The sequence below is a fragment of the Falco punctatus genome (genome assembly GCF_963210335.1).
Source record: "Falco punctatus genome assembly, chromosome: 7".
Classification (NCBI taxonomy): domain Eukaryota; kingdom Metazoa; phylum Chordata; class Aves; order Falconiformes; family Falconidae; genus Falco; species Falco punctatus.
The window spans coordinates 41222256-41249299 of NC_137587.1; the positions used below are offsets into that span (position 1 = coordinate 41222256).

Genomic DNA, 27044 nt, shown 5'->3' on the forward strand with positions numbered 1-27044 from the left:
ATCATACAGCTTGTGACACATCATCTTGAATAAGCTGGCTAATAAAATCTGTATGAGGCAAAGATTTATTTAATACATTGATCTGTGTCTAATACTGTAGCGAGTGCTTTGCTATTACTGTTATCTCTGATTAGATTTGTGGTTTCAGTTGTGGAAATACTGACAATGGAATGTATCTTTATTTGTTCAGAAAAAATTTGTTGCAAGAAAACAGCTTGCTAGCATTTAGGGTTGTGTACTGGTGAAGGCTAAAACCAAATTGTTTTCGTTTATGCCTTAGGGGCTAGAATTGCAGGAAACGTCCTGTCATGCCGCTGAAGCTCACAGAGTTGATGAAATTTTTGAAATGGCCTTCGAACATCAGGAGCACACCAAGATTCTCTCTCCTAATCACCATTTTGGACACATTTTGACTCCTTGTACTGTTCTACCTGTGCGGCTGTATTCTGATGCCAGAAATGTGTTATCTGGAATAATTGACTCTCATGAGAATTTAAAGCATCTGAAAGATGATTTCATTAAAGTGCTTGTATGGATGCTAGTCCAGTATTGTTATAAAAAATCAAAAACATGGGAAAGCTCAGGCGATGCCAACAAGAGCAAGAAAGGATCGTTTCCAGATAACCAGCATAGCGGTTCAGTAGAAAGATCCAGGCCTCTGAGGGAAGAAGACAGCTTTAGTGTTGATACAATTGAGGACTGGAGTGATGATAGTGTCATTTTTCATCTTGAACCCAGTGGCAGAATGAAAGACAGAAAAGAACTTGGGCAGTTGGGAATTACACCAAAAGTACATCTGTCTATTCCGGGATCTGTAGAAACACAGAGCCAAGATGTCCCACCAGAAATGTCACCGGAAGATAAATTATACAGGGCTGTTGTGCTTGGGCTTCCTGCTGTAGACAAAGGGAAACAGCAAGAAGTTTTACCTCAGGTTGAATTTAGTTGCTCTTACTCGGAGCTCTTGAGCATCCCTGAAGAATGGAGAACAGCCCCAGTGCCTTCTTCCAAAGTCAATGAAATGAGGCGGAGGTTTCCAGAAGAATGGTACCACTTCATTTTGAGTCAGCTGGACTTTTTTCACCTGAAAGAAAAGCCTTCTAATTTACTTGAAGACCTTATGAAAGATAAAGCTTTGAAAGACTTATATATCCATGGAGTATTGTCATGTTGTTTTGGTCTGTTTGGCCTGGATAACACCGTGCCTGCCCCGAGCCATGTGTTCAGAGCCTATACTGGTGGTATCCCGTGGTCTGTTGGTTTGGACTGGCTAACAGGCAAACCAGAGCTTTTCCAACTTGCATTAAAAGCATTCAGGTAAAAGAAAAACACTCCCTCCGATTATAAAAAAATATATAAAGAGTCTTGTAATTTGAAGTAAGTATCACTTCCCTAGGAGTAGTTCATATTAAAACTGTATCATTTAAATATATCTGTAGCTTCTTCCTACATAAATATTGCCCGTAACCACAGGCAGTGAACACTGTGATAAGGATATTCCTTTCTTCTTCCCTTCCCCCCAGCAGCTGCCTCTAGCACTGGAAATCTGCTGTGTTAAGTGGGAAAAAACCAACCCATTTTCATTGTCCCCATAATCTAAGAGAATTGTGGTGGAGTTAGAGGTTTGACACTTTACATTATCAGGCAGCAAGAACAGTATTTGAGGTGAATGAAAGATGTTTAAGCTAATGTGTTTTTACATCTGGGTGAGCTAAAAGCATACCCGTACTAACTGCCAGTGACTCGGCTGACAAGCAAGAACTTAGAAAGTTGTTAGTGCTTGGTAGCATGTGGTGGTGCCTCTCCACCTTCTGTAGCCTGAGGAGGCTTTCTTCCTCCTGCCTTGTGCTGCACTGCTTACTGTATGACTTGCTGTGCCTTTCAGATACACTTTTAAACTTATGGTTGACAAAGCAAGCCTGGGTCCAGTGGAGAACTTCAAAGAGCTGGTTAACTACCTGGAAGAATATGAAAATGATTGGTACATTGGACTGGTATCAGATCTTGAGTGGCAGCAGGCAGTTCTTCAGGAAAAGCCATATCTTTTTTCACTGGGGCATGACTCAAACTTGGTAAGAAGAAAAATTACTAGTATGCAAGGGTAAAGTTTGGTTTCCTTTTCCACTGTTACTTTTTTTTTTTTTAATTGTGTTCCAAAACATGAAGGCTGTACGAACAAATTTGTGTTTGTACTAGAGAGGAGCTGACATCATGTTTTTGAAAATCACACCGCGTCGTTCCTCAGGTGCAGCAATATTTCCTGATTATCTTTCTACACAGAAAAATTGAACCAAGGAGACTGGTTTATACATTGCCACTTGTAAAGGAACAATATTCATAGTATGCAGCCCCAGAGCTTCGTTTAGTGCTTTGTATGCAAAATGCTTGTGTATCTTCTTGGGGAGTGTACTGAACGTATTGATGTGTTTGTTCTTAAAGGGAATTTACACTGGGCGAGTCCTTACTCTTCAGGAATTGTTAGTACAAGTGGGAAAACTTAATGATGAAGCTGTCCGAGGTCAGTGGGCAAACCTGTCCTGGGAGCTGCTGTATGCTACAAATGATGATGAAGAACGCTACAGCATCCAGGCACACCCAGTTCTTCTGCGCAACCTAACGGTGCAAGCTGCGGACCCACCTCTGGGCTACCCTGTGTATTCATCTGAACTTCTGCATCTGCCTTTGTTCTAGAATGTTGGTAGCACTTTTTTTTTAATTACTATTACGATTGTTTTGTATTTTTCATTGCATGTTGGGAATCAAATGCTCATGCTACGTTTATACACTACAAACGCGATTTTACTCTTAAAACGGCGTTGGATGGCAGTGCCGAGCCAGCGTACATGAGTTGCACAGAGATGGTGCTACCAGAGCCTTCAGCAGGCAGGAAGTCCTGAACTGTTTTCTTGCTGCTGGAACGCATGAGACACCATTGCCTGTGTGGCTGACGAGCCATGAGATGCTGAAATTCTCTTCTCCAGTTTAGAGAAGAGCAGCACAATTCTGATCATTAACTATTTTTGATGCATTCTGGTTTATTTTTATTTCTTGGACAGGTGACTTGCACTGACAGTCAGGTTACTGCTCACTGTAGTACCGTCAGCCACAGAGTTAGTAACCGAAGTGTACATACAATTATTTATATGAATTTTTTTTATTCTGGCCATTTTGTATTGGAGGGAGTTCAGTTTTAGCATTTGTTATATGACTTTCGCTGATTTTTCCTTAGTTGTAGTAAGTTATCAGCTGTGCTCTAACAAAGTAAGTTGTAAGGGACAATTTTTACCAAAGCATTTGTTTTGGGGACAGTGAGAATTTATATAAAACAGTGTGCATCCTGACGCATTAATAACCCGTGTGACCTACTGATGAAAGAAGTAAATATGTCATTAGGGGAGAGAAGAAATGTAAGTCCAAATGGATTAATTTTATCTCTTTCTTCCAATATCCATAGTTTTATATATACATTGTTGTTTGCAACCGGTGTCCACATCACTACCCAGTCTTCCACAAATACAGTGAGAGCTTGATGATGAAGGGGGGGGCAGAAATCTAGCTGTCTGTGCCAGAAGTAATTTTATTTTTTTAACCTTACCACAGGTTAGATCAGAATTTGGCAGTTGGTTTGTAATAGCACAGGTCTGGGTCATCTCTCCAGTGGCTTACCCTGTTTGTTCCAGTTATTAGCACATAAATGTGTTTATGTGCTAATAACAATAAATGTGTTTTCTCTGTAGATCTGCAGTAACTGCTGGCATATGCTGAGCAGGGTGTAGGTAATTGTCTGTCTTTAACCTGTAGCATCAATTTAAATCAGATCTGCTCCCTTCCGGAATTCGTACTGGTTTGGAACACCCAGTGTTGTAATTTGGAGCACGTTTATTACTTTACTCCTCACCTTCAAGACCTTTTTGTATTGGGTAAAATTTGTTACAGGACTGTGTACTCCATACTTGGCTATTTGCTGTTTCTTTTGATCAGTGACCATAAAAACTATTTTAAAAATATAATCTGCAAACTGTGTAGTGGGTTTCAGGAGTGGTAAGGGAACACCCGTCATACTCCATGGTGTAACACTCTGAGGTACAGGATGAAATGCACACAGAACATCAACAGCAGCTTTTAGTAGTTGGGTGGTGTGCAGGAGTGAAGGCCCTGATAACCTAAAATTACCTTGCTTGGCCACGAACGGTCTGGAGATAGTCATGGAAGCTGGTCTGGAAGGGGCTTTTAGAGAGTACCTATTGTGGCTCCCTCCCAAAAGGAACTACTCCTAGAAAATGTTTAATCTGATTCAAAACTTCCAATACCAGGAGTATCACAAACTCAAGTAGTTTGCTCCAGTTCTTTGCTGTTCTTGCAGCGGTTGGGAAGTTCATGTTTTTTCCTAAATCTAATTAAACCTCCTTGCCTCATTGTTAGCTTCTTATTACTTGTCTTCTGTATGGTCACAGAAAATTCAGTTAACTTTTTTTTTTTTTTTGCAGCAGTTTTTACTTAAAGATGGCTCTAACTTCTGCCCTCGTTCTTTGTCTTCTGTAAACTGAATAAACTAGTTGAGAAAAAAAAATGAAGAGAACTGTGATCCTTCTCTTGCTTTCCTCGGGTGCTGTCCAGCGGGTACCCAGCCTTCTTGAAAAGTTTTGCTGGTAAGTGGCCCTGGTGTTCTAGCAGAGATCCCAATTGGTACCAGATGGAGGAGCAGAATCAGTGTTATGCAGAATTCCTGTTTGTGCGCAGGAACGTGGAGCTGGGCTCTGATGCACTGGAACGTCCCGTCCCCTGCTATCACAGGCAGCGTGTCCTCCGGCCCTTATTCAATACACAGAGCCAGTTCACGCATTCCAGCATGTTTTGCAATAGTATGACCCTGACTCATGTCATGGCTTTCTGTAACCCTCTTTCAAGTCTTTTTTTTTTCTTTGGCAGAAACATGAGTTACAGCTCTTGGTCCATAGCACAGATTTGTGCAGCTGAGTGCCCCTGTTAAGCGTGTTTTGTTTGTGTGCTCTTGGACTGTGTCCTGCTTGTTTTGGAGCATTCCTTTATCAGGAATTTAGAGCACCTTCGAGCCTTGTCTTGTCTGCAGCTCTCATGAGCACATACATTGCTCTTTGGATTACTGATGGAATGCTAGTACTGGGCTTAGGATCTAGGACTGAATTTATGACAGGCCACCCACTGCTGTCCCGTGTGACCATGGGAATGGCTGTGTTTTCTAACCAGGTGTGTGCATGGGCTTTACTTGCTTCACAGACCGCAGCGTTCATCACACAAAGGTAAGCAAGCATAAGACCTTCACCATGGCTTTGGAGAACCTTTATTTAATGCGATCAGTTTTAAGTCCTTACCTAGAGGATTTTCACCCCCTTTTTTGGGCCTCTACCAAAAACTTCTGAAGTCCTGGAGACCGCCTCTGTCCCATAAAGCAACAGGAATCCATTTAATGGAATAAAGTGTTGGGGCAGTGAACATTTCAAATGGCAAATGCTTTGTCCTTTTTGGGAAGTTTCTGCTTTTGGCATTTTCCTTTAATTTCAGCTTCCTCTCTGAAACAGGTAATCCCATCGCCACCCTGTCCCCATCACTGGTACTGTTGCTCCTTCCACACTGTTCTCTCATGGTGCTGCTGGCAATGGCAGAGTTCATGAAGGTGGGTCTGTGCTTGCTCATGTAGCAGCAACTGTCCTTGGCTCAGGCAAGGGAAGCAAAATATGTGAGCACAAACACCACCCCGCTGCTGCTCTGTACACTGCCCAGTCCTCAGCCTTTACAGAGCCACCAGAAGACAAAGGACACTGCGGTGCTGCTAGGACACCTAGAGATGAAGTAATTCACTTCTGGCACAACATTAAGGGATTTAGCCCTAAATATACATTTTGTTCTCAGACCACGTGTACGGCGAAGATGAAACACCATCTCCTTTTCCCAAAGGAACACCTCACACACAGACCATACATCCTCACCTTTCAGACCACAAGCTTCTGCTTGTGGGGTTTTTTTTTGCTCAATATCCATTAGGAACAGAAGCGAGAGAAAGAGGATCCTGGGGGTATATAATTTCTGCCCTGCTCACCTAGTACTTGCCAATGTCATAGCAGTAGAAAAACAAAGTAATACTGCCTGGCCTTTTCTGTCTCCATTCTTGTAAGCATAAAAATTCAGCCTATGGGAGTTTGACATCAAACAGGTATGTTTAGAAAGAGATTTTTATTGAGTCAAGCATGTATACAGCTTGATAGGTTTGTCAAGGTAAATGATAACAAAGATAAAACAGAGGAAAAAAAGCTTTTCCATATTGCATGACTGCAAACAAAAGGTTTCTCAGCCTTAGCACGAGAACAGCAGGATTTTGTAGGTACTCGTCCTTACTTCTTCTTTCTTGAATAAGAGGCATCAGCATCCTGGAGTGAGAGAGAGGGGAAATACTGATTTAGTGTACTGCTTCCTGCTGGATTTAAGTCCTTCACCCACAGTGTTATTTCACCTGAAAGAGCTTGCAGCAGTGGGCAGTTGCAGTGTAGAAGGAGAAAGTTTTAAACTGTGTGTGCCACCTTTATTTTTGCTTTGTGCATTTCCTGGTTTTGGAGTACTTTTAACATGCTTTTTTGTAGCAAGTTCAACAGAAACAACAAAATAAATATCATCTACCAAGTAATATTGCAAGAACAGAACACTGCAGTACAGATCTGTCTTCAGGGACCTAAATATGAGTGAGGAGCCCTGACCGGCAGCAGTATGGTTTAATGTGCTTCTGGGAGGTGCTCAGATTACGTGCCTGATCTAAAAACTAGACACAACCAAGAGAGATGTTTTAAACAGTCTTAATTCTAAGTTGCATTAAATCATTTATGCTAGTGACTTATAGCTCAGCTCTGCATTAATGGCGAGTTCTCAAGTTGTAGCCCATGTGATGAAGATCAGAGGCAAGACCTTTGGCACTGCAAGATGTGCTGATTTCACTGTGCTGTGCTGTGACCACACTGCAGTAATTCTAGACTACCAGGCATGCAGCACTGGAGCCTGGCCTGCCACCAGCTGCTAGGAAGTGAAGAGGAAAACAAGAACCGGATCCAAAATGCAATCCCTACATTCCCGTGGCTAAAGAGTCTGTCAGCAGAGTAAAAAAAGCAAGCAAGCAGAGAAGAGAGGAATAAACTTACCACTCCGCTCTTAAAGTTCTGTATCCTCCTCTTGCCCATTCTGTTCATCAGCCACCAAGCCCACGTGGGCGCATACTGCCAGAGGTAGCAAACGGCCAGGTAGGGGTTGTCACTGATCCAGGCCTCCTTCAGGTCGTTGGCTGTGCTCACCAGGGTGAGCCGGACACACCGGTCAGTTGGCATCTTGTGGGACTGATCACCGCTGTTCTTTATGGACTGGAGGGGAGAGAGAGTGAGGAGGGATTGGAACTGGATGTCTGTTTGTGTGCAACAAGGGAGAGAAAGGGCCAGGCTCAGTGTAGCTGATGTAGCCCCACCAGTTTCTCCATTGTATACCAGTAGAATAATCCAGCCGGTACAGCAGAACCTGGGGCTGGGGAACCCATGGCTCACTAGCCTCTAGTTTTCAGCGTGGGAACACCAACCACCTTGCTGTAGCACACGTGCTTTTACATAAAGCACCTTTTCAGGTAATGCCTTGATTGATGGGTCAAAGGTTAAAAAAACCCATGGATCTCCAAACTGTCCTGCTGCAGCATGGCTTCTAATTTATTGTGAAATGGAGCTGTCGTTAACAGGTCACCCATTCTGCAGCTGAGGGCTCTGAGAAATGGGAACTTTCCTGCTCCCGGGTGCCTACCTCCTTGTATGCTACAAGTTACACAGTAACCAAGTTACTAGATGAAGCCACATTCCCCATTAACTTAAATACTCCTACCAGCCCTGCTCCATGGGCAGTCATCTCAAGCAAGAGAAAAGTAACCGGCTGCTTCAGTGGCGGGGTGTCTTACTTGAAATCTTGTCCACAGGTATCACTTAGTGACAGTGACCGTAAGCCACAGCCCTGTGAATTGATTTACGTTTCATTCCAGCAATAAGAGGCTGCTCTAACAATCTGTTTTTCTATTTTCCAGTGCAACAGCAATTTGGCCTAGATTAGGTCTTCCTCCTAGGTCTTCTGCCACGCAGAAATCTGAGGAATTTGTTTTGCAAGCTTTTGAGATTGCTCGGAAAGTACATCTTTCACAGAAGTATGAAGTTTTGCAAGCCAAAAATCCTTTCAGAACTTGATTCAATGATGGGAGATATTCCTCCCCCCTGCTCCCCCTCACTGGTGGGTTATCCTAAGCTTTGAATTGACTGAATTTAGGACAGATTATGCTTTAATGTATCACAGTAGCAAGTTCTGCCAGCTACTAGACACCCTTTATTAAAAAGTTTTGCTTTTCTCCTTGAACAATCACTAACAGGAAAAGAATGCATGCCTTGTATCAGCTAAATATAGCAGCTTTGCCAATAACAGCATCAACCAAACGGGACATCGTGACTAGCACAAACGAAAAGCTACCTGTGCAGAAAGGATAGTATACTGCACGCAGAACCGTCCAGAAAATCCTGGCTTTTCCCCAGAAACTGTAGCAGGATGGCTATAAGTATATTTTACTAGACTTGAATTGTATGTGTTTGAAGAGAGGAGGCATAACAATTCTAACTTTATATTTTCATTTGATATGGACTCAATTGATACCACAAAGAATTACAAGCTTATACATAGTTCTGCCCCAATTAAAGCATTTCTTGCTAAGAAGGCGAGGTTAGCACTGGCTAAGCAGGGAAAAAGAAAAGAAAACCACAAAAGGATCACTGGTCCTGCTACAAAAGTTGGATTTAATCACCACAGAATTGAGTCCTTACCTTTGCAAGATCCTCCGTAAAGACATTTTGTATAATCTTAGACTGTACAGGCCCTGGGCATATGTTGATAATACTTATCTCGGGGTAGTCAGTCAGCTCAGTCCGAAGAGAATTAAAAAATCCCTAGAAGAAGAGACTGTAATGTAATCTTCCTTCACCATGTTTCTGCATGTACCAAGATTTAACTGACCACACATTTTTATACTAGTTCTACACCGTGAAGGCAACTGTATTCCACTAAAAGCAATTCCTACTACTTTCTTTGACTTTTCACACTCAATGGCTAATTTAAAATTTTATCTGCAATTATAGACATTGCTATGTAAATCACTGAGGAATCTAGCCTTGACTTCTCAAATACATAATAGTTCCTCTAAAGTACAGCCGGACGCTGCTGGCCCTGTTTTGAGGACGAGCCTCACTGTTTTGGTGGTGGAAGTGCCACCAATCGTAAGAACTGCAATATAATGGAAATTATCTTTTGCTCTTTGTGGCAAGATTAAAGACTTAAAGTTGTTTCTTTTGAGTAAGTGGCACTGGTTTTATGTAAGAGGAGGAGGAAAGCTTTTCAGCGTATTAAGTCAAAGGTGCACCCTGAGATTTTAGGGGGGTAATTCTGCACCACTGAATTCACTGCAGAATTTGAATTTGCATCCACATCGATATAAATCATATTTTGGCTCAGCAATATGCTACCCATGTATCCAAGTTAAACTACAATTATCAAAAGCTGGAAGTATTTCTTTTAAGTGAACAGGATAAAGTTTTCTTAACCTCTGTAGCCATTCACACTTAGACAGCAACTATTAGGGGGAACATGACCAGTGCAGGAAGGTGCTTCCTACTGAAGTTGCTGGTCAAACACTGTAGAGCCATGATTTAGCAAATACCACATCATGTCTTGTCTTTGACCTGGTTGATAACAGTTCCTTGTATTTATTCTAACACATCATGTTGTGTCACAACAGAGAGAGGGCAAGCACAGGCTAGTAAACTTCTCCGACTGCAGCAAGTTTATCATTCGTGCTCCCATCAGCTTGGGAAGAGGGCTCGGCTGACCCAGAGCCCTTCACTAAATTGCAACACAGGGCTAAAACCAGTCAGATGTCCTGGCGTGACACAGAGGCAGTTGGCTGGGGCAATCCACTAAAGCCAGGCAATGAGTTGCACACCAGAGCACACCTATGACCAAGAACATGGGCTCTAATTTCCCATACACACTTTGCAGTTAGGTTCTGCAAAAACACTAACCATGTATTTAAAGTCCCAAGTACCTGCAGGCCCCGTATCTAGTACCAGATCTTCACAGCATGTTATCAAAGCCTGGAGATGTGTAACTTCTTGAGGGCTAAGCTGTAACATTAAAGACACTTACATGCCTAGAAGTCTGCTTCTGGACACATGGGGAAGCACCTCAGATCTGCCAACCACCTGGCTGTCCTAGATTAAAAGCCCAGGACCTCCCCTGGATTGCCTCCTGCCCCAGGAGGAGCCTCCTCCACCCCAGCGCGCACCAGATGCGGCACCAATACAGCTGTGCTTTACCTACCCCTCCAGGCTAACACGACAGCCCCGACCTGCACTCCCCACATCCCCTTCTTTCCCTGAGGGGTCCTGAGCCCACTTATCTCAGAGAAGCGCCATAACCCCCAAGCTGTGCAGTCCTGTCACAAAAGATGTGCCATCGGTCCAGCTGAGGAAAAAGTAACAAGTAAAGAGACGCTAGACCCCAACGGTAAGAAGCAGCAGCGTGTGTCATGAGCATGGCTGCTCGGGTGAGGGCAAGACATGCTACTGCTGCTTGTTCACACGAGTACTTTGCATCCTGCTCACCACAGCGGGAAGCCCAGACTCTCCAGGACACAGCCTGAACAGCAGCCCACGCAGCTACCTTCCCTCCTCTGGGCAACCCTCAGTTATTTCGTCAACGCTGAACTACATGAGCAGGACTAAGCAAGAGCTCTGCCAGCCTACACTCCCTCATCACTCCCTGTTGATTTGGGATGCTGAGGAACAGAATTGACTCCCATTTTGGCTGAAGGAGATGTACTTCCAGAAGCTGAGGAGGTGGAAGGGGGTATGTGTGTGTCTGGGAATGCTTTGATAAAAAGGAAGCCAGAAACATTGCTCGGTCACTTGTAACAAAGCACCTACGCCTGCTCAAATGCTGGGAGGCTACTGGGATCCAAATTCTACCTAAAAATAGGCACCTGCCCACAGTCCTGAGCAGCCATACAAAGGCACGCAGCAGTAGCAGGCTCTGGAGGCTATTTCAGACACCTTCCTGCAGAGGACACTGGCTCTGGCACGCTCAGATTGCTGCTTCTCTCCAGCTCTCACAAAGGGAGCCTGGCTGACCCGAGCAAGCTGCAAGACACCAAAAGCTGAGCGTTGGTCCAGTGATGTTACGTTATCTTTGGAGATCCTGTCTACACAGCAGCTGAGCACAGGGCTGCTGAGGCTTTTCTCAGAGTGCTGCTTGAGTAGCACCGTCAAAGTCAGCACTATTTCATTAGAGGCTTGCACAGCCTGTAAACACAAAATGCACATAGCCAGAGATCACAGCAAGGTCCCGTTTCTTCTCTGTAGCTGTTCTGTTACCCCCTCCATTTCGAGGGGTTTGTGTGCCCCCTCCTTCCCTTGGGCTGCAATTCCAAGTTTCTACACCATCCAGGAAGTACAATCTCCACCAGCAACACAGGATGGCCGAAGCACTCGCTCAGCTGACATCCTAGCTGATTCATGCTGAAAAGAGCCAGAATCTTACATGCCCTCTCCTCTGGAGGCTCTACCCACCGTATATAAGGCTTCTCTAATTCCAGCACTTATCTTAGATATCCAAAGATAGCTGGTATGGGATTCCTCCACTTCATCCCAGAAAAGAAGCTTAAAATTCCTAAGAAAGAAAAGAAAGTGCTCTCTTTTTTTCCAAATTCAGGCAAGGGGCAGGCCCAGTTTTAGGAGCAGTAAAGGAACTCAAGTGCAAAAGGCAGAATCTGAGTGTTGCCACCAAGCCCAGACTGAAGCCAGACTAACATACAGACACAGGGTACGTGGAACAGCAACTGCTTGAAGCCATCTCTGGGCCTTTCCAGCTTAGTGCCCAAATCCTAGCAGATGCTGAAGAAAGTGAAGCTGAACTGACTTCTGCTAGGCCAGAAACATTTAGAAATTGCCCTAATGACCAGAAACTAAATGAAGAGAGTAGTGGTTGCTGCTCAGTACAGTCCATATGTTTGTTAGACAAATTCCTGATTAAGGAACGTTTTCTTTTTTCAGATCAGATCTGCCACCATTTCTGATCCACTCCACATGCCACCAATTATGTGAACTGCAACTAGATAAATGGCACATGATCGTCATGAGCATCAGCACAATAGGAGAGGAACTGCATCAGTCAGATCAGACTCCTGTGGACTTGACTCACGCTCTTACAGCACTCGGAACTGAGATAAAGGGTAATCTCATAACATTGTTATGAAGAACTCCAGTTGGCATGAATCAAAGCGTGATTGTTTCAAGAACAAATCTTAATTCTTAACAGAATTCCTTCCCTCCTTCCTCCTCCAACTGCCATTTAAAAGAAATTTAAAAAAGAAAAAACCCAAACCCCCAAACAAGGAGGGACTTTTTGAAAAAGGGCATGATTAAGATGGCAGCATTAACTTTGTCAGCTGTGGTAGACTCCAAGGCATGAATTAAAAAAAACCCAAAACCTTAATAAACGAATTCATGTCAGACAGGCTCATATATGTACTAGCTGGTGACCAAAATGCAATCCTCATTTCAAGAAGACCTTAGAATACAGGTTGACACATGCTGGGAAAACACAACAGGAAAAGTATCACTTTATACTTCGTATTATTTCCCCCCTTACCCTCTCTATAGCCATTTCTTCTTGGTCATCATCAGAGATGAGCTACCTGAAGAAGAATGCCATTCCTACAGACCTCCTTTACCTGAACTGTACTGGTAAAGTTTGGTATTTCAAAAAAAGCATTTCTAGCTTTTGGGAGTTTCATGCCCACACCTAGCCATAACTCCAGGCTGATAAAGAGACTCTCAGACAGTCTTTTTGAAATCTATATTGCAAATCACGTTTTAAACACCTGCAATTCGCATTTGCAGAATTACTGTCAAAGAAACAAGAAAGGTGGTTTGGAGCCTGGCCTGGTTATTGACCAGAGGTATAAGCTAACAAAGATATAAGCAGTTTAGTTTGCTTATTTTAATTAATCCGGAATTTTTAGTAAACTATCTCTTTAAAGCTTCGCCTGTGTTCTTGATTTTAACGTTCCGAGCATTTTTAAAGCAACACGAGTTCCTTGTGCTCTGCAACTAATTAGCCATGCTTTGACCAACTGCACCACACCCAAAAGATAATTCAACTGAAAGAACACTTAATAAAGGAGCATAAAGGGAATTCATGCTTCTGCTCGTTGAATTCTTCTAATTTGAACCTAGTAGACTTAAACCAAGAGGGGGCCTCTAATGGGCAATTTCATCGCTGCCACTCGAGTGAAGAGCACTCTCCCTGTCACTAACTGAAAACTTTTTATTAGCAGAGGTCAGTCACTGTCTTCTACATCTTCATTCTTTCAAGTGTCTAGTGGCTTGCTGTGTCAGCCACTTGTTACATTTTTGTTATTGTTAGCCAAATTGTCAAAAAAATACTGATCCCATAGCTTAAGCAGAGTTACTCTGTTTATATGTTTAAATCCAGCAGAGAATGAGAAGGTGCCAGTTTTTTAAACCATCACTGAGCACAGCTGAAGTTTATTTTACCGAGATCAAAGAGTACATTAGCAGGAAGTCAAACACTGGTGAAAGACAAATATGTCTAAACAAATTTACCAGTTAAACAAATGATTCCTCAATGATACAGGCAGGTTTTCCCCCCCCCCCCCCCCCCGCTACTTCTCTGAGCTCTTCTTCTATGGTTTTTTATGCAAGTGCAACTACTTTCAAAAACTTTTTCCAAGCAATATTGAAAGTTGAGTGTTTATGCAGAAAATAGCTTCTAAGACAGTATGAGCTGCCAGTTCTTCACACCACAGCACCATTCAGAACTGCTGGGAAGATGCATTCAGATGTTCCCAGCTACGTCAGGAATTCTCATTTCTCTTAGTAGTCTGCTTTACCACTCACTGTCCTAAAGATTTCCTGTAGGCCTAAAACTCTCACCAGTGACTGTTCCTCCCTAAATGCATTAAGATGAGAATATTAGGCCTTCTATATGCAAAAGCATAATCCTCTGATTTAGGTATTCCTTCATCTGAAGGCCAGAGGCAAAGGTCTTGTGTTTCACATTGGAATTTAACTACATGGCCATTAGGCCCAACTAGGACACCATTTCAATTTTGGTCAGGAAAATAAATCTACACTGGAAGCTGAGATACTTTGCATTTCAGAGCAAATAAGTTTTAAAGGACTTTCAACACCTGAGGGAGTTACATATGCTGTGTGCAATTTCAAGCAATACTTGCATTTTCTGCAGAGAATAGTCCTCTGCTACAGCACTAACTGATGCTGGTCTATTACACAGGGTTTAATTAACCTCAGAAATTTAACTTACCTGCAGAGCATGCTTGCTGGCACAATACCCAGAAGCAAGAGGAGCTCCCATGATACCCATCACACTGCTCACAGTAACAATTTTTCCTTTTTTCCTTTGGATCATGTGATTCAGCACATGTTTTGTTAAGGAGATTGTACCTAGGTAGTTAAGTCCCATTATGGCTTCGTAGACATCCAGGTTTGTATCCACAAACAAGGAGCGTTGGGAACGTCCACCATTGTTGATCAAAACATCAATCTCGGGGAAAATACAATGATAGATTAATAGAACACATTTCCTTTACCACTAAAATGTGCTTCCTCAGGCAGCTGTTAAGTGACTGTTCTCTTCCTTCTGGTGTCACCTCTGCCATGCACAAGCTGCTGCACAAGTGTCAGCAGTGCTCTCCCCCCACCAGCCCCCCCTTCGAACAGCAGGCTGGCAAATTTTGAACTGAGTCAACAGAACAGGAATACAGCGTTTGATGCCAAACAAGGTAAACTCCTAGTACAGGAACCCTGGCAGCTGGAAAGTTGCTTTCCACACAACACGTTTTAAACTTGCTGCACTGTAGCAAGTAACACCTAACACTCAGGTCCTGCAAGGTGATCTCGGAAAATATGTTTTGTCCAAACCCAGAAACTAACTACAGTAAAGAACAGAAGAAAAAAATATGGTGCCAGTAATTTCACTGCAAAAATCAAAGTATCAGTGGATTAAAGGCCTAGTTTGAAGTTTTGCATGTTGTATTTAATATTGATCAGGTCTGACTGCTATTATCTTAACTCCATACTCTGGACTAGCAATCAAGAAAACTATGCACCAAACAACGTAAACAATTGTGCCAGATGTTCAGTTTTGGTCCACATGGTTCTGAACCCAAATTACACACATTGCTGAAACTACCAAATAAAGGTTCTGACTTTCACATGCAATTTTAAGCCCTAAATATACAGCTGAGGATTGCTCCAGTTGGTCCAGAAATTCAGCGACATCAAGCAAGTGAGTTTTTAATTCTTGGTAATGACCAGATGACCAGTGGTTATCTGTTCATTGCTGCATCTCTGCAAACACTGAAACTTAAGAAAGATGTAGACACTGGTGAATTTACCATGCAATAGAATAAAAGTGAAATACAAGTATAGGAGATAAAGAAGAAAAAGTTTAACCCCAGAAGCACACCTTACCTTGCCAAAATGCTGAATTACACGGTTGGTTGCAGCTTCATGAGAGCTTCTGTCAGTCAAGTCAAGACGCAGAACGTGGATATCTCTTTCACTCAAGTTGCTAATCTCTAAAATTAACCGTAAAGTCAATGGGAACCAATAAGATTACAAACATAACAATTGTGGGAAATTTAATGTGCTTTACACAACATTTTCATTAGAAAGACACCAAGAAACCGTAACACTAAGTTGGAAATAAAATCCCTGGTTTCTTTTCATTTTAATTTCCACATGTAATCCATTTTTAATCTGTTCCTACCAAGTCTTTCTTTTCTCATCATTACGGTTTTGCTTGTGAAAAGCTTGACTTTTTTAAACAGGCTTGTGTAGCACAATATAGACTACTCAAATCTCCAAATAAATTGCAAAATCTGGGAGTAACGTGCAACTGAAATTTCCCACTAAGCCATTCAGAAGCACAGCGTACTGGCAGCATAACTTTGCTTATATGTTAACTAGTCAAGCATGTTTAGTCCTGACACCAGGACTAGTACAATTTAGACCCAAACCACAACATACATACATAAGTAGCTATGAGGCAAAGTCTAGAGATGGTAAGATTATTGGAGGAGGTAGAAAGAGAAGGTTTTTGTTTGACAGCTTTTAATATATCCATCTCCTGAAATAATAGTCCGCTGTCGTCAAGTTCAAGCCTCCATGTTGAGTGTTTCTACCACTGTCACTTCAGAACAACCGACCTTTTCCATAAAACATATCTCTTCAGCAGCAATTTGTTACCTTGGGGTTTTGGAACAGATGACTCACAAAAATACAGTCTTCAATGTTAATCTTCTCACTTTTTTTAACCACATATAACATGATTTTCTTTACTTATATTAGTTTGATAGTGCTATTTTTGTTTCTAAATTGATTCCTAGCCACAGCTAGTGTACCTGCTCCCCTTTAACCAGCTGCCCTCTTTAGCAGGCCTAAGCATCTGATTTTTTAATTACTACTTCTTGCACATACAGGTAAGGTTAAACTTGTCTTTACAGTGATGTACAAATAAGGAGGAGACTAAAATCCCTAAGTTGCCTCTGTTCAAAAATTGTTCATATTTAGGCTACCGATTAAAATAAACCCATCTGTCTGGTTTAAAGCTGCCAGTATTTTCATTTATTGCTCACTCCAACCCCTCCACATGCGTTTTCCCCTCCATTTCTTCCAGAAACACAGCAATAAAATCCATGTAGTTTAAACTATGTTTACAGAGCCACACCTCTACATCATGCTCCCTCAAGCAGATTTGCACAGTTGAGCGTTTCTGCCATGGATTAACAAGACCACACCATCAACCCAGCCCCAAAAGCGATATAGTGGGGAAAGAAAAAAGCAGAGGAAGAGACACAGACTGCTGATATAGAAGGAAGTGCTCTTTTATATCACGTAAGAAACTTTTGACTTCAGGAAATACCAAACCAGAAGCCTAGTTTTTGTTTTGGAGCAATCCGTAGTCCAGCCTGATTTCCACCCCCAAAAGTACTCAGACCGTACATCTCTATCAGTTTCCTCACTTCTTTTCCAGGGTGAGCTTCTACCACCTACTCATCCCATTGTTTTTGTGGCAGATGACCAGAATTGTGCAAGTGTTGAAGGCACGTATAAGTCCCAGTTTATACATTGCCAGTATGATATTCTCCTAATTATTACTATTAATAATATTACTAATGACCCCCAATATTCCACTTCCTTTTCTGCCTATTACCAAACCAATGTCTCTAAGGCAACAATTACGATAACCCACTTCTTCCAAAGTGGGAGACCTTTGTTTAGAGTTCATCGTCTTACGCGAATGCTAACTTATGGTAGTTGACATCCTTTAGTGAAGTGTCTCCAGCTGCAAAGTACACATGGCCACCAGCTTTCAGATGCATCTGAAACTTCACACTCAAAGCTCAGCCTACACTGAACAAAGGGCACTTTCACCAGCTGTGAACCTGTACACTTCTAGCGCACAGTTTTCCCGGAGGTCCTTTAAAGCCTCCTTACATAGCAGCTTTACACAACACGGCTTCTGGTTGGGATCAAACTGCCCAACCACCAAGCAGCCAGTCTTCTGACTGACATTTTCCTCTCAAGCAATCACGAGCTGCCTCTTCCCTGTTGAGGGTTAAGTTCTAATTACTTTTTAACTGAAACACGGTTACAACCACCCAAAGCCAACTTGTTTTTTGAAAAGACAGCTGCATAACTGATACCGACTTAAAATAATATATTGTTACAACATCAAGCGTACACCTCTTGCCTCCAGGACTCCCTAGAGGTTTTCAGATCAACAACTCTTTTCAATACATGTTAATCCAAGCTGGCAGTTTCTCCCAATACAATAAACAGTAATACTCGGCACAGAACCTTTATTTTCCATCTCTTCAGCGCTTCCTTCTACCTCTTATTTCTATCCTGTATAATGCTCTTTAACAAGACATGAGCTTTTAGCAGAGGCTGAACAACATGACCTCCTAAGATCCATTCTAATGTCAATTACTGTATAGTACTAGAACTTATAGATTCTAATTCATTTGGCCTATCCATATTTAAATCGTATTTGAGCTTAGTCAAAAAAAAAAAAAAAAAAAAAAGAGAGAAACATTCCCCAACTTACTCCTTTTTCTTTTTAGGACTTTTGAGAGAAAACAGCCTCCAACATTAGTGGTGAAATTCAGCTTACATTGCAGAGAGTGGCTGGGGGAAATACAGAAGCCACTTGCAGGAACCAAGTTACACAAGTTGTTTTCTCTCCCTCCTGCAGAAGTGCAATGAAGTGTTGAGTTGTCATATGCGTGACTCATCAGGTATTGCCATAGCTTTTACAGTACTTTCCTTCTCTCTCTCCCCTTCAGCTTTTAAGCAGTGTAGAATGCATAAGCACGTATCACAGGGTGGTGTCTGTAAACTTTAAATAAGATACACATGCTTGCTTCTGACATTAATATGCAAATTATCTAGTTAAGTGGCTGTTGTGTAGAGCATCTACAGCGGGCATGTTAAAGCCTATTAGTCCACTTATGCCATATAAAACAGCAAAATTCAAGCTGATGTCATATGTTGCAGCTCAATGTTAACACATTCCACACTACTCAAATTTTACAGAATACTCCTGAACGCAATTGCAAAAAGAAAACATGCAAGTGGAAGCAGGGAGAAGCCACCCAGGAAGCACATGGTCCAAGCACACAAGGACGGAATCAGGAAGATCAAGACTCAGAGTTGAAGCTGGTGAGGAATGTGAAAGGCAACAAGGACTTTGTAGGTACAGCACCAACAACAGGAAGCTCACTGCTGAATAGGGATGGCAAGGAAGTGACGAAGGGCACAGAAGAACATGAGGTATTCATTGCCTTAGTCTTTGCATTAGTCTTCACTGGCAAGATCTCCTCTCAGGTCTCCCACAAGCCTGAGGCTAGACTCTGCAGGAAAGAAATACTACCAGTGTCAGAGGAAGACCAAGTTAGGGACAAACTCCACATATAAGCAGGGCAACAGATACATCAAGATTTATAAGAGTTTGACCTATGGCACTCATCTTTAGAAGGCACTTGCTCAGTGGAGTAGCTTCCCTGTGACTGGAGAAAACCAAATGTCACACAGCCTAACCTCAGTCCTTGGGAAAATTATGTGGCAATTCCTCCTGAAAGCAATTTCCAAATACCTGAAGGTGACTGGGAAAAGCCAGCATAGATTCAGCATATACTGCCTGACCAACTTAACTGGTTTTTGTGATGAGATGACTGGCTCTGTGGACAAGGGGAGAGCAGTGGATGTTGTTTACCTTGACTGTGTAGCTTTCTATGTTGTCTTCCATAGCATCCTTGAAGATATATTGGGGAAATATGAGGGGTCTACATGAGTGAATTATAATGCACGTGAAAAACAGGCTGGATCACCAGGCCCAAAGAATAGCAACCAACCTTTCACAGTCTAACTGGTGGTCAGTTCTATGTGGTATCCCTCCATGACCAGTATCTTATAATGTTTTCATTAATGACTCAGATGACGGGACAAAACACAGGCTTTCAGCAAATTTTCAGTTAACATCAAGTTCAGAGGAGCAGTTGCTATGTTGGAGGTTAGGACTGTCATTCAGAGGCATCTTAACAAGCAGTAAGAACAGCCTGACAAACCTCATTAAGCTCAATAAAGTCAAATGCAAAATTTCACACCTGGGATAGGATAATGCTATGCAGTACTGCAGGCCAACGCCCATATGGCTGTGCATCAGCTCTCCAAACAAGACCTGAGGTCCTGATGGAAGGACCACAGCAAGTTGCATCTAAGTCAGAAATTAGCTCTGGCAATTGCAAATGCTAACGGGCTGTGCTAGCAAGAGCAGACTGAGGGAAGTGATTTTTAAGTGCCTCTACACAAGATTCTAAGACTGAATCTAGAGTACTGTGTCCAGTTTTGGACCCCCTTAGTTCAGATAAATACAGATGAATTGGAGATAGCGTATCATAGAGCCACTAAGACGGTCAGAGGGGCTAGCACACATAATAATCAAGGAAAGGGGTGGAAGCTGGCTTTACACATCCTTGAGAAGGATAAGACGGGAAGTGGGCCCAATTACTGTCTTCCACTACTTAAAGGCTGGCTATAGACAATATGGAGTAACTACGTTACTGAAGAGTTTCCAGTCTTCCTACTAATCTGACCTACAGCTAAAGTTCAACAGCATATACTTGCAGAACACATGGCTACGTAAGACTTGGAAGCTAGCATATACAACAGCTAAAACATTTACAGGGTCACCTGAAGCTGGCAGAGGCAGAAATCATCCTAGATAAATCTGTGCTCTTGGTTCACATCAATTGAAATAATGTTTCTGAATATTCCTTAGCACACTGCATTCTCATACAAGTGTTGCCTGAAAATGCATATCCAGGATTATGGCTCCTGCCAGCCCGTTTGGTGTTCGCAGTTTTGCAATAACAACAAACAGCCACAGACGCAAATGTAGTCCCATACTTCTACTGACCGCTAAACATTGCGTCATATAGCACTGGAATTTTGCCATGATTACCACTTAACCACACTGTCTTACGCCCCTTGTTTCTTTTGGAAGACAACTATTTGAGTGACCACTTTTTTGAAGCATTTTGAAGAAAATTGAATTAAGGAGTTGTGAATTTTTGAAAGCTCCTTGACCGACTTTTAGAGTACCCTGCTATGACTTTCAGATATCTAGAAACATTTAGGTGCTAACCCAAGACAAACATTTCATTATCCACTAGCACACATTCCAAGTGGACTGTGGACATTCTATCAACATTACTAGGAATGAACTGTCAGTGTGATAACATACTCAGTATTAAATACTGCATACTGAGCTATGGAGGATAAATGGTCTGAAAGAGACATAATGTTAACCATGTTCAAAACCTCTATTTATCAGCGTGAATTCACTGCCTACCCCTCTCACTGTCAAGCCAGAAAACAGGAGGGAAAAGGACAAACAGGAGGAATGAAGCCAGACCACTGACTCAGCAGGCATATGAACGAACTGCAGGCATATGAACGAACTGGAATAGTTATACATTCCACTTCACATTTGTTCCTCTTGATCTACATATAGGAGAACCTCTTTCTTGTACCTGCTCACAACAACTTTTTGTGAATGTTTCTAATAACTGAATTTCTTCTTTGGAAAAGGAGTTAAGAGTCTGCCTGTAACATGGACAAACCTGAAGAAAAAGACTTCTTAGTAGCATGCAGCTACATGGCTTGGTTCTCAATAGGATGATACCCATCAGACCGTTTCCTCCATTCCCCACAGTATTTAGTCCTCTTAATCTAGTATCTTACAAGACCACTTGCAATTGATAATGAGATTGTTAGGTAATATTGGCTAATGAAAGAACTCATAAGGCAAGTCTATACAAAGGCTTCTCACTCATGAAAAGAAAATACCGGCTGCAAATGTACAGTGAAGTTATGTGTAAAGTTTACTTTCATCATGAAATTTATTCCTGTGATATATGGGTCAGTACATCTGTGGCAGCTCCATCACGGTAAGAGTGGAGCTGCTCACATGAAGCAGTAAGTTATACTTACCAAGGCATTTCTTTTTCACTCTTTCGAGCTCATCCTCTCTTCTTGCAGAGATAGCAAGCAAGGCTCCTATCTTTGATAGCTGGTAAGCCAATTCTTCTCCAATTCCACTTGAAGCTCCTGTCACCCAGACAACCTTGCCACGTAGTTCATTTTCTATCAAAAGAATCAAGACAGCAGTTCAAAGTCACTGCAGGGGTACAATCTGATACTGTTTTTAAGAAATATGCTCGTTTGGGGCGGCTGTTACAAAATCCTGACTTCTTTATTTTTTGGTCACACGCAGTTGTGAAACTGTTCATAGCTGTTCTGTTGCCACTTGAACTTTGTTCCAAGGCTAATCTGAATAAACACTGATTATCTACCTGATGGAAGAAATTTGATTGCATTTCTGCAAGCCATCCCTCACACAGCATTTCCACTAACCTCATCAAAGAGAGCTTCAGAGGAAAAGGGAGACTTCTTGGAAGTGACAGGAAACAGCTACTGTATTGCAAATGCAAACAGAAGCCTAAGTAAACCTTTCCCAATAACGTCCTACCTCAAAAATGTTCCTAAGTAACTACCAACAGAATAACATTCTCTGAAGAAAGCTAATCACAGCAAACCAAACACGTGTTCATCCACTTTGTTTTGTATCATCTGATGCAGGTTAATTCCTGCCTTGGCCAGAGTCCAGTACAAAGAGTTCCAAAGGTATAAGCTTACGTGTGAATTTCCCGTGTACTCATAGTTCCTGCCCAGGCACACTTTTTCAGCCTGTAGTAAAAATAATAGCATCCTACTACTTTTACTCCTCTGCTTATATGCCTGTTCCCCCTTGTTTGCAATCATCCTCACTCCATAATACACCTGGGTACTGGGAAAAGGCTTAGTTTTCCAGGCACGTATCCAAAATCGTCAAATACAAATTGGTGATTTTCAGCCATCTGTTAATTCTAGAACATGATTTAAGAACAAAACACTAATATCAGAGCACCTTCCAGGACGTGCCATTACCTAACACTTGCACATGTTCTTCAAGATTAGTCTTAGTGAAAATCTGACTCAAATACTCAAGAGCACTGCTGACAGGAGCTCCTCCTTCTATTTCTCAAGTTTGCACAGAAAGAGTATTCCGACAATGCCTGGCCGAACAAGGAAGATTATGTGATATAATCCAAACAGCAGAGTCAAATGCAGCTCCTGAGACTTAAAGTCAGTTCTATTTTGAAAAAGGCCAGAACAGCATTTTTCAGCTCACTGAAACTTAGCCACTCATTTAATTTAGAAAAAGTACTTCTTTTCCACTGCAGCCAGTGGCTGGGACTGCTTGTACTTCCTGCTTACTTCCATACCCAGTTCCTGGTTCTCTCTACACCACACTGTTTCAAATTTCACTTTCAGAGTCTTAACATAAATCCCATGAAGAGATTAGCACCAAAACCTTCTACCCTTCATGAGCAGATACTCAAGACTGATGATCAGAGCTCAGCGTGAGTTTGTGGCACTGGCAGTGAGTATTACTTGTTTTGGTTTTAAGCTGACTGTATTTTAGCCAAAGAAAAATCCCTCATAAAACCAAGCTTTGGTGGTTTGGGGTTGTCTGGGTTTTTCTGTTCACTTTTTAAAACAATAACAACAGCAAAACAGTCACTTTCCAAAGGACAGATGTATTCTAAGGGTATGAACTTTGGAGGTGGAAAGAGGTGTTGCTGAAGTTGTAGGAGTAACCACTGAATTAATAGTTATACCAAATGGCTGCTATACGTGAAGTTCATTCACACTCTTTTCCTACAGTTTTATTCCAATATATTACCAATTCATTAAATTAACCACAAGAAACATGGGGACTTATCTTTTGTTTGTTTGTTTGGCAGAAAACCAATGTAGACAAATACTACATGAACAAAACAACACATGGACATACTTTCAACCCTGCTTACCACACTCATCTCCTCTTGCTACTGAAAACAAATCCGCTTCCTACTGCTACGTAAGTTTCCTGTTCCCAACCTGTCTTGGGCAGCTTCACTGCCATTATTCAGGATCTTGTTCTGTGGACAGAATAATTAACTGAGATAAGGAAATTTTCCACCGATTTCCCAGTACTGATAGTTACCAAGCACTGAGCTACTGGGAGTTAACATAATGGCAGACCTAGCTCAAATGCCCTTGTAGAACAAGTATCACACCACTGGCTTGCTCCAGAATAAATGTCCTGTTCTTACTGGAAATAAAAGTTTAAAAGTTAAAGAATAAAAGCAGATTATGCTATTATTAACCATTAACTACTGTATTACAAGGCATAACAAATGAGAGGTTGAACAGAATAGTACTGCAAGTAACTCAAGAAGTGCTTTTGTAGCTCTATTCACGGAGGGGTTTTCCAGTATTTTATAGCTCCTGTAGCACAAGGTTGCCATGTCATTTCATTCATGAAAAAAATCTGGGGTGAGGAGGTTTAAAGCAGAACATCCTCCTCACAGCCCTAAAGAATTATACCATTACCCCCAGCTTAAAAGTAGGCTTTCATATGTGAAAGGGTCCGCCTTAGCTTGATAGTATTACTCTGCCTGTGAAAGTCACACCATTTGGAGTGACTGCTGTTCAGCTAATGAAACACAGCACATAAGGAAAGTCATCCAGCACGCAGTAACCCTTGTCTCCTGACCACACAAATACTTAGAAGATGGGAGACAATCCAGCACCTGCCAATGCCAAAATCTGAAAGTAAATTCTCCCTATAGAACTGAATCATTGAAATGGAAGTGGTCTTACCTCTATTAAGGCTTTTCTACATAATTATAGTTTACAGCACAAGAGAAAGAAACAAATGAGATCACTCTGCTTTCTGGTATTTTTACCTCCAAAAACTTCGACATCCATAATACTGTTGTAGAAGCGATAACAGGATATGACTGCAAGAGTGACAGCTCTAGTAACAGCTTTAAGTTAAATCAAGGGTTTTTTCCATGGGATTCACACATCACTTACCAAGGCATGCCACATTATGTGCACAATATGGGGACGAGGAAGAGAAAAGGAAGAACATATTTAAAGAAGCATCTTTTCTAGTGTTTGTCCCTTCCATTTTCCTACCTGAACGGTTAGGATCAGCACTGTGGCACCACCATTCCACATGTATATGGCTAAACAATTAGCAGAATGCCACTTAACTAAGATATGCAGCTCAAACTATAGCATTTAATCACAAACGCTAAGGCTGGGAGATGGGGGGGGAGGGGGGGGCAGCTGCAGGGGGGACACAAAACACAGCTCACCTCTTTGCAGAGTAAAGAAGCTTATGTTGACAAAATTGTGCCTGATTCTTCTTAGATTACATGTTGGAACAACTACATCAGAAAATTACTACATTGCTCTTTACATGGGAACCTTTAGAGACTAGTTAGAAGGTTTCCAGGCTTCCAACAAGACTGAAGGCTACATTCAAGTAACACTATGTCCAACTGAGAGCTCTTACATCTTGATGTGCATTGCACATAGATCCCTTGAGACAAAGCTTCAATTCCATTTGTATTAGTTGAAATTTAGCTTGTTTCTCTGCCCTAGAGTCTTTCCGTGATCTTTGCAAAGTCCACACACAAAGCTTTTCTGTAGTTTTCTTACACTAAGGCAACTACCTGATGGAGTTCCTATAAAACTTTGGGCTGCATATCCAAAGAGTTACAGAAGATCACTCACACAGGTCTAAATTTAATGTTTATTAGAGCTTTATTACTTTTATGTGCTTTTCTGTTCTGCCCATCCCATGGACTAGCACTTTTGCAGTAAGCTTCTACTGAAAGCAAAAGACAGAGAGGTCTCAAGAAGTTGTCCTACTCTTCTCTCAAGCCTTTCCAAATGCTGACCTTCACCTGCACCACCATCCCTTACCAAATCATGGTCTCAAGTCCAAACCCTTACTCCACCTTCATTCCATGCGGTCCTATCTCAACCCAACACCCAGTTTCATTTCCCACATGGGACAGCCTGTAGTGTCCCTCATCCCATCTTCTTTCAGTTCAGCTTCTGCCGCCAACCAGCCAGGTGCAAGAAAAGGCTGTTGCGTGGTCACCGATGGCACCAGCTCCCTGCTTTCACCTGAGCCACCCGCACCCAGCAGCTCACAGCAGCCCCAGATGGCAACTGCTGGCTAAGCTGGGAGGGGATATTCAGAATTTTGAGGCTTTTCTTTTCAAAAGCCCCTATTAAGCAAATAGACCTATGATTTCTAAAGATATTTATCCAGAAGCAGGCATAATCACAGTCTGGTTATAAAGATCAACAGCAGCAAGAACTGAAAACCCCTGATGGCATTTTATTATTCAACTTTTGTATCCGCAGGTGTCAAAAGCGGCGCCTTACAGAACAGTGGCGTAAAGCCAGACAGCAACCGTGTGGTGCTGTTGTTCCCTTATGCCTTACAGGGCACAATTCTCACGAGGGGAAACCCACTTAATCCATACACTAAGATACATCTGCTTCATTGTTAAACACTTCCAGCACCACCGTGATGCTGAGATCTGCTTAAGGATGCCAGAACAAACTGAAACGGGACAGCAAACAAACTACGAAGCAACTCATCGCAGCCACAAGCGGCGAGCATCCCCCTTCACGGCCACCCCGCCGAGCACCCTGCTCCGTGGCCACCCTGCCTGCCACCCGCCGCCCCCCGGCCGGGCACCCACCGCGGGCCGCTGCCCGCACGGCTGCCCACCCAGGAGCCGGGCAGAACAACCGTTTTGTGGCCAAACGCGCCAGCCTTCGCCACAGGCCTGCCAGAGCTCGCCACCGCTGCGGAGCTGCTTTTAGCGAGCTACTTCATTGGCGCCTGCTGGGCGAGGGCTGGAAGATTATGGCTTCGGGGCTGTTTTTATAGATAAGCCCGTCGGGCAGCTGCCGAGGGTTGGTTCCACCGAGCTGAAGCGCCGCCAGCCCCGACCCCGGGGCCTCGCCCGCTCCCCGCCCGCCGCCAGCCCCCTTCCCCGCACCGAGCGCACCAAGCCCGCCCCCGGCGGCACCGCACCGCGCCCCGCCCCGGGCCCCGCCGCCCCCCTCCCGGCACTCGACGGCGGCTGGCGGGCGCCTTTACCTGGCTTCTTCCCCCGCCACTCGGCCCACAGCAGCGTGAGGTCGCCGTCGGCCCGCAGCCAGCGGAACAGCAGGGCCAGGAGGGCTCCGGCCGCCAGCGCCAGGCAGAGCTCGCAGCCCCACGCCATGGCCGCCTACCGCCGCCCGCCCACCGCGGCGCCCCTTTATCAGGGCCGCGGCGAGGCAGGAGCCGCCCCCGCTGCCTGCAGCCGGTGCCGGCCCGCAACAGCCCAGCGCCGGCTCCTCCCGGCCTCTCGCCTCCCCTTCCACCCCTTCTCCCCGCCG

The 27044-nt window shown here is 43.1% G+C and overlaps 2 protein-coding genes across 10 annotated transcripts in view; one reads left to right on the top strand and one right to left on the bottom strand.

The window, feature by feature from the left end:
• The window catches only part of PCNX4 (pecanex 4), a 26668-nt gene extending 14201 nt beyond the window's left edge, over positions 1-12467 (top strand). For 2 of the 8 annotated variants that reach the window (XM_080394471.1, XM_080394470.1), the window contains exons 10-12: positions 281-1317; positions 1886-2072; positions 2440-4549. In XM_080394471.1, coding sequence (XP_080250597.1) covers positions 281-1317; positions 1886-2072; positions 2440-2691 — 1476 coding nt within the window. In that variant the 3' untranslated portion in view covers positions 2692-4549. Of the gene's footprint in view, positions 1-280; positions 1318-1885; positions 2073-2439; positions 5280-12137 lie in introns of those variants that run through there. The other 6 variants (XM_080394473.1, XM_080394474.1, XR_013929291.1 and 3 more) reach the window with 5 other exon arrangements.
• DHRS7 (dehydrogenase/reductase 7) lies at positions 6192-27044 on the bottom strand. Of its 2 annotated transcripts, XM_080394526.1 has the most exons (7): positions 26761-27044; positions 21690-21842; positions 15603-15709; positions 14434-14673; positions 8859-8981; positions 7164-7379; positions 6192-6404 (listed from the first exon to the last, which is right to left on the bottom strand). In XM_080394526.1, the coding sequence occupies exons 1-7, from the start codon at positions 26885-26887 to the stop codon at positions 6369-6371; spliced, it is 1002 nt and encodes a 333-aa protein (XP_080250652.1). In that variant the 5' UTR covers positions 26888-27044; the 3' UTR covers positions 6192-6368. The 2 variants fall into 2 exon arrangements, with proteins under 2 accessions (XP_080250652.1, XP_080250653.1); XM_080394527.1 differs by lacking the exons at positions 21690-21842; positions 26761-27044 and adding an exon at positions 18244-18922.

Excerpts from the sequence above, each read along its gene's own strand:
- DHRS7 (XM_080394526.1), bottom strand. The coding sequence starts at position 26,887 with ATGGCGTGGGGCTGCGAGCTCTGCCTGGCGCTGGCGGCCGGAGCCCTC. Across the intron at positions 21,843-26,760 it reads GTGGCGGGGGAAGAAGCCAG|AAAATGAACTACGTGGCAAG; the intron begins GTAAAGGCGCCC and ends TTCTTTTGATAG. Across the intron at positions 6,405-7,163 it reads AGAACTTTAAGAGCGGAGTG|GATGCTGATGCCTCTTATTC; the intron begins GTAAGTTTATTC and ends CTCTCACTCCAG.